We start from the raw sequence: 12,285 nt of genomic DNA, 5'->3' as shown, positions 1-12,285 counted from the left end.
TACTAACCTACACAAGCTGATTTCTATCTTAATACAATGGATTAAAGTTTAAAATCAATTGTTGCGTGAAGGCTTTCCGGCGTTGGCGTATACGGCTAATATGCTTGACATGTAACCACGAATATCCCTCGAACGCCGATACGCAGTTCGTACTTTGATGTAATCATAGGTTAGCTTCACATGAATTTGATACAATTTTGACTAATTTCGATTAAAATAAACCGATATAGAGCAATAATTATAACATGTTTATGACATAATAGGCCTTGTTTGGTCTTTGGTCATCTCTGTATAATAGGTATTTAAACATTGTATTATTCACACAAGTAATATATACAAGTAGGAGGGGATTGTGAAGTCGGGTTGGGTAGGTACATAAGTACCTGGACCAAATCCAGGAGGTACTGGAAAAAATACCCATTACCGGCGACCATGCATGGGGAATATCATGAAAGTGCACAAAGCGAGAGGTATGTTAGGACCGTAGCTAGTGGTGATCGGTGGTCTCTGCCTACTCCTTTTGGAAAAAGGCTTTAAAATTACTTAAGTCCACTAACTATAGGTAGGGATGTCTACTAATTCAAATTTAATGACGTGGAATAAGTGACTGCTGTATCTTATATTCCATAATAAACATATTTTACTTTATATAAATGATAGATAACGACATCTTTTAAATACCAATATTAAAAAGTAACGTGTATCTATTCCTAACACAAGCTAATTAAAATCAATTTTGAAAATCAAAATATCGATCGCGACTGTTTTCTCACGATGTTTTCCTTAACAGAAAGTACGCACTTTTATAATATTATCCCTGGATAAAGACCTCGGGTTGTAAAGGTCCATTTGTTTGATACTGCTTTAAAATAGTCAGTGGCGCTACGACCTCTTCAGGGGTGGGCTTCAGATTTCTGAATTTGCCAACTTTTGGGTTAAAGACATATCGATTTCCTAACGATGTTTTTGCCGTACTAGCAAGTCTTAAATGCGCACAAAGAAAGTCCATTGGTGCACAGCTGGGGATCGAACCTACGCCCTCAGGGATGAGAGTTGCGCGCCGAAGCCACTAGGCCAACACTGCACGCTGAACAAAAAGTAATATATAATAAATACATACAGAATGATACGGGGCATTAACACATTTGGCACCCGTTACGATACATTTTGCAGGGAAATGCTAAATCTCTAACACATTTTGAATATTCACCAGAGCCGCATTTAGATGTGAAGCAATTTTATTCACCAGGGAATATCTGGCAGTTATCTGAATATCTAAAATAATACTTGCAACAGAAAAAATCATCTTAAATAGAAATAGGCAGTTCATATCAAGAACGCGGGATAAAAGGCGACAATAATTTATAAAATCTACGATGCATATCAAATCTATTTTTGTTAAAAATAAGTGCGCGCTTAAAAAGTAATAGTTTAAGTACACATGTCAGAAGTGAAACTTCTATATAAATTAATTATTACTAAGGTAAAAGCCCCAATAAATAACCATGTACCAGTATATGATGACTCCATGTATTTGTATATCTATATAATGTATATATACAAATAATTAAAAAATTTCGTTTACTGCACAAGACATTATGCGACAGAATTGCTTTCTAAACTAATAGCGTGTATCTCCCTTTCTTACTCTCTCTCAATCTGTCTCTATCGCACTTTCCCCTTTCTTCGATAAAAACGCTGCGTATCTTCGTAACGTTTCATCCGTATAAAGTTACCCTCATGCGCCTAAAGAAGTTTCACTTAAAAAGAGTTTATATTTATGTCTTATTTTAGGTCTGTTTTACACAAAAATATAAAATTACAAGTCCTTTAAATTGAAAGTACGTCCAACGGGGTCCCGGACTCTGAAACCTTTCTCTAATCCGAACCAAATCGCGCTTGGACCTCGTATCACATAAAGGACAATGGGCTTGCAAGATAAACGGATTAAAATTTACAATTTATAGCTACAATGGGTTTAGTTACTCATGCTCCTTAATATTTCACAGTCAAATTATATACCTATACCATTTATAAATGGATCGCAAAGTTTTTATTGAAACTACTTACACTTAAGCGTATGTTTTTTATATATTATGTAATTCATTTATCTACAGTTCGTTACATTTATAAAAAACAAATAACTACATAAAAATTCTAAGTGATGCAACGGGCCGCCTTTTCGCTAACATGCGATCTCTTCCAGTCAATAGTACTTAAGTAAAAAAACTAAAAAAATTAATATGATAGGTAACATTCAGGAAAACCAAAAAACTCATCGATTCATTAATTGCGATGCAATATCAGAAATTAAGAAATACAAGAATTACAAAATTCATGATTATGATATAGAGATTAAGAAATCTTAACCATATAATATCCTGCTATAATTTAGAAGAGTTAAAATATGGTTTTTAAAGACAGAGACATTTAAAGAAGGTAAGTGATATAAGAAATACAATATTTCTATTTAAACTCAATTTGTAATTAAAGTAACTTAAATATACTTCGATGTAATATAGGCCTTGTAGTTATAAAAATATATTCTTAACAAGAAATTGTTAGACTGCTTCAACTAAAGTACTCAAATGTCTCTTTATGTACTATTATATGCCGGCTGCGTTAAACAAATCAGTTTCATCATTTGTCAATCTAAGGGCCTGTTTCACAATGTCCGGATAAGTTCCAAATAAGCTATTTGTTACTTATTGGTATGATAAATAGTATTTTTGCGTTTCACGACTGTCAGATAGCGCTATACGTCATGAAATTCGAAGTATCTTATTTGAACTTTTATCTTTCGAATAATTTATGTGTTGCATAGCTATTTGGCACTTTATCCATACATTGTGAAACAGGCCCTAATAGACAAGAAGTATCAGCGGCGTTTACTGACGCTGACTGACAAACGCCATCGAACCTACGACCTCAGGAATGTGTGGTGCACACTAACTCCAGTACGCCAAGTACACTAGTACGGCTGCTCAAAGAGATAAATTATAGTTTCTGTAAATAAAGCCTTTTTCAATTAATTAATCTTCCAACGGAACGTAGATTTCCCCGTTAAAAGCAAATACAATATTAATACTACAGCTAAATCTTAATATTCATCGTCTAAATATTTGAGAGTAATCTAGTTACTGCCGAACTCCAAAGGCTTTGAGTCCGAATCCTGGGGGCTGTCTGTTCTAATTACTATTAACAAGTGTACCTTTCTGAATCCTAAATATGGACTACATTTTATTTGAGTGTTGAAACGTATACGTTTTAAAATATATAGGTTTGGATGAAGGATAAGATAATTAGGAAAGGTCTTAAGAGTTCGTTTGAGATAATTTAATTATTAGGTTAATACAACTTTGAACTGGTTTTGACATTTTGGTGTATTAAACTAAAAAAACTAAATGTACTAGAGGTACGAATTTTATGACAGATCCCTTGATAGATGTTTTGGGTTGAATCCTTTGCAAAAGACTTTTTGTCTATGTGCGCAAATATGAAACACGCGGACGGCCAGAAAACACTGCGTATCAGTCACGGAAGGCTGCTCACCTACTTGCAATAAGAAAAAAAATGATAACGAAACAGATACAGAAATCTCAAGCCAAGACAGACAATAGTTGCACTACTTTCAGTTTTTGATAGTTCGAACGCCATTTCCAATCAAGTACTGCATCATTTTCGAATTTCGAACGATATATCTTCCTGTCTGATTTCCATACATTTCCGTTACGATAATTATGCTTTACAAATTATCTTAGTGAGTAAGTGGCGTAAAAATGACAATAAATCGAGGACTACTTTTATATGGAATTATAGGCAAGCCATTGTATTTTTTGCTTATTATGCTAAAAAAATCTGGCTGAGGTATACGAAATAACAAAAAACGTATTTAACATGATATGGTTTAATATTTTACCTGGTAGGCTATTAGTTTTGGGTCTGAACGTAGAACGATTATTTTAATAATATACAAGTCAGGTATTAATTTATGCGTTCGAAATAACTTGAAATTATAGTTTCGTGTAGCTATGATGGAGGTTTTGCTGCCTCTGGCTTTAAGCGATTGTATATAAACTGGGTTTGATCCCATTCTATTTTAAACAATTTATCTAATAAAAGTTGATTCTGGAATACAAAAAGCAGGTTATGACAAAAGTTTTTAACTATACAAAAATATAAAATTATCAAAGTTATTTTTAACATTTCTCTTACTCTTGAAATTATTTTAAACTAGCTGCTTCCGCGAACTTCGTTTCTCCTTAATGCCTAGCCTACCTTTTTAGTACATGCCAACATGGAACATTTTGCTATTCTACCCCCTTTTTTTCTTGAGCCTTTCCGCACAACAAAACGAAAACAAAAACAATGGTTTTATTTTTATTTTAAATCTATGGTTATCATTTCTTTAAATCATTACGTTATCATTCTGACATTACCGCCGCCCGTTTATTAAAACATTCCATCCCCACTGTATTATTACGATCCTACACGTTCCTTTATTTTTAATCGATAATTACAAACTATGTAGTTTTTCTTAATATAATGAACTGTATTACATACGCATAGAGTCCAATTTGATTTTAAAATTTTGAACCAATTATGTGACCATCAGCTCTGAGTAAACAGGTTTACGTCGGGCCTTAAGATGGATGGACTGGCTTCTGGCTATCGGGTTTTTTTATTCTATCTCTTTCTATTTTATAGGTAATGACGAGATAGAAATACTGATCGATTTAAGATAATTTTAATGTATTGTGCATTCATTGCTTTTCAATGAAATTTGTAGAGGATCACTTTCATTTACATTTTTGGTTTATACCAACTTATTTCTATCATACACACACACACATTAGGTGTATCATAGACCAATGCTTTGCTTAAATCAGATATTTATAGAACAATTAATTTCATTAGTTAACTATAATTACGAAATTATTATTAGATAATTTAACTGAGTACGGATAGAGCTAAATAAATGTTTAATGTAACCCCGAGGGTAAGACCTCAACGTTCGGTTCTGAACTCAGGTAGACCGAAAAATTCAGGTCTAAAACAAATTGGATTTGGGATTAAATTCAGTAGAGGTCAATTGAATATATTAGGTCGTTACATATGAAATTGGCGTTTTGTCGTACTGGCAACTTAGACCTCAAAACCTCTTTGGTTAGGAATTCCAAATTCAAATTTTTACAGCTATTTACTCGTGTATTCGATTTTTTTAATTTACTCTGAACAAGTTACTTGTAAGCGATTGGTAGTAATCTAGTAAATGTAGCCAGACGATTTTGGAGATGACTAGAGTCAGAGACTGCAAACCATGATGGAAAAGCTAGATGCTAAACAACCAAGTCAATCCCTCTAGACCATAAACTGCACAACAGACTACTACCAGGATTGGGAAGGATTGAAAGGAGCTTCAATTGAAATGTCAAAGACGTCCGCCGTTCTTTGATCCAACAGATTACCATTTTTTTTATATCCGGATAACTTCTTGCTAGGCAAAAATTCAATTCTGATAGGGCACGAAACCGCCTTCAAAGATTTTATTGATTCCCATCCGTATATGATGGCAAAAGTCCATACATACTTTGATTAATTAAATATGTATATTCTTTAAAAAAAATATGTATCTCTTTTTTTCCTTTCATTCAAAACGCCAATTTCATATGTAAGGACCCAATATAAAGATTAATCTAATGATAGTTTCAATACAAATATTGGTGATCATTTGAAATTATTTTGTTTCGGTTTGGACGTTAATACAAGTTATATAATTTTGGATACGTTAGTAACATATATTTTGGATAAATGATTGGCTCCAATTATAATTTTAGTAAAAATCGTACAACTCTAAACAAAACGCCTTTTCTCTTTAACTCGAATAAATTATTATTTTATCTGAAATTGAATTGGCTATACGCCATGTGAGTTAACATGTACATATATGTAAAACTTTGGTTCAGAGCCCTGTTAAAATATAGAGGTATTCACCCTAAAGTTTCGGGGGTATATATTTTACTAGGGAAACGAAAATCGCCTTATTTATTGCCGCAGTAGAGCTTTAACATCGATCATGGAGTTGGGATCTTTGAACCGATACATGAGAGTACGACTAGAATATTTAAATTTTTCTTATATAACAGGAAGCAAACTGGCAGAAGTCTCACCTGATGTTAGATTACTACTCAGTACTCACCCATGGACATTGCTAGAAGGCTCGCATACGGTGCCGGCCTTTCAAGAATCGATAAGCTCTTCTCTTGAAGGACGTTAAGTCTTAAATACCACAGCGGGCATCGTTCCACATCGTGGTGGTACGCGGCAAAAACTGCATTAAAAGCGCTCAGTTGTGAATCGACGGACGGCGAGGTGATACGGATGGTATTTTGTATTCTGTCTTGACGTCCAATAATGAAACTTAGCTACAGGATAGTCCGAACAATTCCTCGGAACACTCTCCGTAAATGCGTTAGAAGACCCCACATCTATACGCTATCAAACCGCACGGAAAGTAGGAGTTCGCAAAACATTAAGTTAAATTTTAGTTAAATTGTGATAACTGATAACTTTTATTCACTTACATAACCATAACTACGTGAATAATGAGGCAATCCGACTACTTGGATACAACAGGAAGGAGGAGAACTAAATCTTTTAAGTTACTAAAACTAGTGTGGAGGGATTTAAGTGGACACACAGACATATTATATTAGTATTTTAGGAAATTAAGTCAACATACTTTAACTGATTATTGTAATTCCTAAAAAGTTTGTGAACTTTATTCTTAGCAAAAAATAATAGCTTCATTTCATTAACAATTCTAATTAATGTATTTTCTAATTCTTTTGTTTTACATTGTAAGGTAAGCTTATCTTTTGTAAATTTATTAATTAATAGCTAAAATATTAATCAAATGATAAAACAATTATTTTATTCACTAGGTGGAAATGATCGCTAGTTAGCGATAAGGCCGCCTGTTACATCCCTTATAATTTATGTAAATCAAATAACATAATACATAAAAATATACCTAAATAAATAAACTTAAAATTTAAATTATATTTAATTGACTATTGAATAATAAAAAAATGACTTATTTATAGTAAAACTAAAATAAAATAATACACTGCAAATTTATTGCAACTTACTAATGAATTTACGACATAGTAGAACTTTTAAAATAAAAAGTAGTTCTTCAAGACATTTCATATCATTTGCAAACTAGATTTCCTTTAAATATGCAAAGCTGATTTACCGGTTGGATTGTGTTCTGCACAAGATGTATATCAGATGTGTAAAACTTGATCTATCTATATATAGATATGTTAGTTAAAAGTTTTGCAGAATAGATGTCAAATTTAAAAACAAATTTTCGTCCTACATAAGGAAGGTTAGATTAAAATTAACTCTCGCGCAGTTTATAGCACCATCATAGCAACGGATGACATGAAAGTTTAATAAACTTATGCCGAGATCTATAGAGCGCACTTACACTTTGCTCAGACTAAACTATAGAGTTAAGTCATATTTGGTATTTATAGAGCAAACTACGAATCTCTGGGAGTGTTGGCTTAGCTTGATCTCAAGTCCACGAAATCGACGACTTACCAAAAACTTTGACTATAAGCCTAACAAAAATAATGGCCCAAAATTTACTTTGCCATCATATCTTTTACTTGACTTTTTATTTTGTCGTATCTGCCCTATAGCAGTGACATATGTTGACAACAAAATTCAAACTAACTTCAACTCTCGCTTCAAATCTGTTATTTTCGTTTGCCTAAAAATATTAATATCTTAGATATTTAATCTTCTCTACCGTGTCACATACTGTAAGTATCTACACTATCTATAAATATCAATATGCTGTAAGATAAATACAAAGATCTTCATACACTTCATTCACTAATTAGGTATAAGCCCGCGGCATCTTAGCCAATAAAAGACATTCCTAAATGTTTACTTATAAGACTGTTTACTTTTTTAGCTGGTACTGATCATGACTATAATAGTCAAAGCTGGAGACCAAAGAGGGCAAGAGCGTCCACTATAGATGCCACATTTAAATATGTAAATCAGCCGGGAACAAGCCACAACTAGACTGAAGAAGCTGGGTTGACGGAAACCAGTGTTGAAGTCACCACTAAAAGTCAATCAGCAAGCAGAAAAAATAAACCTTCATTTGAGGACCTTAAAAAAAATTGCTGTGGCAAGAGTTGGACAACAACAAAAGAAAATATGAGATAGAAATGGAACATTTAAAATTAAAAAATCAGTTAGAAATAGATTCTTCAACAAAAAAATAAATTATCATTAGAAGCTTTACAGTTAAAAAAAGAATCGGAAAATAAATGGTTAAAATACAATAAGTTTTGTTTGATTTTCTTTATTACCAAAAACGTAGTTAAATTGGGCAATCACGGACTGCCGGAATGCTAGACCGGTAGGATATATTTCATTGTTTTGTGTTCTTCAACTTCTAGTGTCTGATCAGCAAGATTGCCATCGTCATAAGCATCCCATCTCTCTATACCTATATTATGCAGTACTGCATAAGCAATATTTATATTACTGGTATTTTTCAATTTTGACCGTAGTCCTAGCTTCATTTTGGTTGTGTTCGTTCCGAACATATACTTTTGGTATTCGGGGATTCATATCGGCTGCAGTTCCTACCCTTTCAATGTTTTCTATTAAAGATAGAACTCTCTCTCTATATTCTCCATTATGTCACTTTCGATAAAGCTAGGTCCAGGTCCAAGTCAAAGCCAGTCGTTGTTTTAAAGTATAATTAAACATTTGTAACAGCTCACACAAACAGAAACAGCAAAAGTGAAAAAGCGATTGAAAATTTTTAATTGTAAATACAAGTTGTCATAACAATGCGATCCGTTCTACATAACAAAAAAATATTGTCATCTCTGTAATTATGTCATTTAACTTTTAAATAATTTTTCTAAAGGTAAACTTGTAAAATTCTAGTTATTGCAATAATAAAATAAATAGATATCAATAAATGTGTACCGTTTTAGACGTTTAAATATTTGTTATTGTTATACTTTTTTAAAGAATAATAAAGAAGGTATTCCGTGAAATGAAACATCACTTTGTATTTTGTCATTTTCTGTCTTAGCTTGTGCTTAGCTTAATCTTACCGTTAAAATGTCTATAAATACCAAATCATAGTTTATGCTAAGTGTACACTAAGCTAAGTTTTTCGTTAGTAAAGTTTGAGCTAAGTCAAAGCGCGCTCTATAGATCTCGGCATTAGTATCGATAAATACAATTTATTCTTTAAGATCTAATATTCAATTTTAAGCGGGTAAAATAAATGAAAAAGTTATATTTCGAAATAAAAAAAATGTTATGCAATTCCTGTGACGGGTCATAATATTATATATATGGATTTAGAAGTTCAGTACTTTTCTATTTCATTGTAAACAAAAGTGATGAAACAAGTCTAGGGAAACAGATTAAAATATTCAAACAACTTAAGTTACAAAAATATCGCCAGCTGTCTTATATTTTTTTTCCATTTCGATAAGGCCACGAAGATACATTAAATTATATTAATCCTCATAAAACTATCGTTAGTCAAGTCAAGAAGGTTCTTTTTCAATTACTTGTGGTTGTGGAGTACACTATCATCATCCTCTATAAGATTACGAGATCGTGAAGATTTACTTACTCTACTGTAAATGTACAAACTTGGGTTCAAGTCGGTCTTGCATGCTTTGTCAGAACTTTAAATGATATTGACATATCATAACACGTTTGTTGTGACATCATAGTTATTCTAAATAATTTTTAGAATCAGCTTTAAGTACTTGACTTTCACTTCCAATTACAGAAAATAGCGTCGTAAATTGACTACCCTGACTTGTTGTCGCTTTTGCTATGTAAGGGGTTATCACACAATACAAGGCAAACCCAATTATTCCAAATTTCTCGATCTAAGACCAACTATTTCCGAAACTCGGTTATGTATCGTATACCTACAGATTACAACATAAATTACTAGCAAATCGATATATTGAATGTGACAAAAAAGTTTTTATAAAAATATTAAAAAACTCAGGTATATTTTACTTATAAAGACTTTGTTTGTTCTATTAATCAATCAATCTTAGAACTGTGCTTTGTAAAACTATGCTTTATGTTTCTGTTTCACTGTGTATTCCGTTTTGGCTTTTGTGTATAATGTAATTGTTTCAATATTGTTTAGTGATTAGCTGTAGGAATGCTTTAATAAAATAAATAAATTCAATTGAAATATAAACAAAAAAGGCATGGGCATATTTTTAACGCTTTTCACTGTATAACTATAAAAAATATGTTCATTACAAAGTACATATTCTCTTGAAGTAGTCTCTTGTTACTTAACATACTACTAACAAAATACTACAATTGCAACTACTTAAATAGATATATTAAACTACTAGACGAGAAAAATACCAATATAAAATTTATTTATACTCGACTATTGAGTCCTATTTGACCGAAACAGAAAACACGTCTTTCCAGGTATCAAGCATTCCTACCTCTCAATAATAATTATTAAAGGATATATTGGAGATATATGCTTTAACCAATAAGCCACGAAGGCGTCAAAGGCCGTTTCGTAGTGCAATTCTTTTAATCAAATATTTACAAAGGACTCACGATCGCTCTGCTCAGCATTGCTCCAAGCCAGAAAAGCAACCAACAAAACCACAGTAATGGAAGCCATCGTAACACTGCACCTATTTACTGGAATTGCTTTATATACTATGACCGTGACTGCCCACATACTATCATTAGATCCATCCGTTTGACCTTGGCAATTGGATAATCAGCGGAACGATATTGTTTTGTACCATAGTAACCACAAGTAGTTGGGGATGTATAGATTATAGAGTGATTCGCTCCTTTTTCTCATCCCAGTTCCTAAATGGGTATTTTAGTAATATTGTAAATCTAAAGGTTTCATTAGTAGTGGACATCACGTGTCACAGATTGGATTAGACATATTGTTGACCAATCACAAACAAACGAATCGCGCCATTTTTCATCTCGCCATAGACAATGACTGTCTATGACAGCTATAATTTAATCTGTATTTTACTTATTACCTTCAAGACTTCTTCAAGGCTAAATGGTTACACGGATATAATCTGGATGGTTTCCCAGCGAAATAATAATTGTTACTGTTAGGCTCAGACAGCTGGACGCTTTCTTCTCTGATTGTTAATGAATTTGCGGACAACGAACGGTTACGAGTATCTATAATAGAATACTAAGTATCGACAGTCAAACCTTTTCGTAATAAAGTACGTTAGATTAATTAAATTATTATAAGCAATAAAATAGTTGGCTGAGTTTGATGTGATGGCTGATGTTGAGATTTTTATTTCTACAAATAAACATTTCCGAGAACGTGAAGAAAACCAAACTTTGTCGTGTGTTATAAATTTAAAGAAAGGTGATTAAGGAATCGAGCTCACGATAGTAAAAAAATATATTTTACTAAATCGGGCCATAAATGACAGTTACATATTTGTTTACAATTACAGATATTTTTATTAAGATGCAAATTAAATTTAAATTCAAAAGTCATTTATTCATAAGGTAGGTTTACGCCATGTCACTATCTTATAGCGGCATTAGAGCATCATGTTTGTATTCTCGAACTATGTTCTCCTTTTGTTTTTAGGCTTTCCTTGACGTAAAGTTTAAACTTATGTAGCGTGGTTAGATAATCAGGATTTTTGATATATATCTGTATACATTTACCCATAAACGAGTGAGCAGTTTTATGAAATCTAAAATCTGGAAAAGCAAGTATATTCCTACTACTATCAATATAAATCAAATAAAGTAAATAAAATCGTAGAAATAATATTAAAATATACATGTCTATGTTTTAAAACGTATCAAATAGCTTTTTAATTATTGTAAATAATGGTGTAACTTAAAATCTTAAGCTAGGATATTGGAACAGTTGAACTGTCATTTTCATACAAAGGTCTATTCACATACACCGATCTGACCTGCCATGGAAAGCTTGTATCCACAGATGGCTCTTACAAATCGCTTGCTTATTGGCACACTTTTATCAATATTTGGATTAAGATGTCTATCTCAGATGGTCAAAAATGGATTGAGATAGATTACTAGGTTTGAGAGTTTTAAGACTTAAATCGGGTTTTACGTTCCCCACACCCAAACAAATTATCGTGACCATGATTGTTAAAACGGCAGACTTGGAATCGATACAAACGCGTTGCTAGGCATCTTTTGTTG

At 32.4% G+C, this 12,285-nt stretch overlaps 1 protein-coding gene across 2 annotated transcripts in view; it reads right to left on the bottom strand.

Moving 5' to 3' along the window:
- The window catches only part of LOC110999078 (calcyphosin-like protein), a 49,104-nt gene extending 38,346 nt beyond the window's left edge, over positions 1 to 10,758 (bottom strand). For both annotated transcript variants that reach the window (XM_022267967.2, XM_022267968.2), the window contains exon 1: positions 10,666 to 10,758. In XM_022267967.2, the coding sequence (XP_022123659.2) occupies positions 10,666 to 10,732 (67 nt within the window). In that variant the 5' untranslated portion in view covers positions 10,733 to 10,758. The remainder of the gene's footprint in view (positions 1 to 10,665) is intronic.
- Positions 10,759 to 12,285: the final 1,527 nt, after the last annotated feature.

Source organism: Pieris rapae, chromosome 19 (assembly GCF_905147795.1).
Source record: "Pieris rapae chromosome 19, ilPieRapa1.1, whole genome shotgun sequence".
Classification (NCBI taxonomy): domain Eukaryota; kingdom Metazoa; phylum Arthropoda; class Insecta; order Lepidoptera; family Pieridae; genus Pieris; species Pieris rapae.
This window is presented reverse-complemented; position numbering and strand designations above follow the sequence as displayed.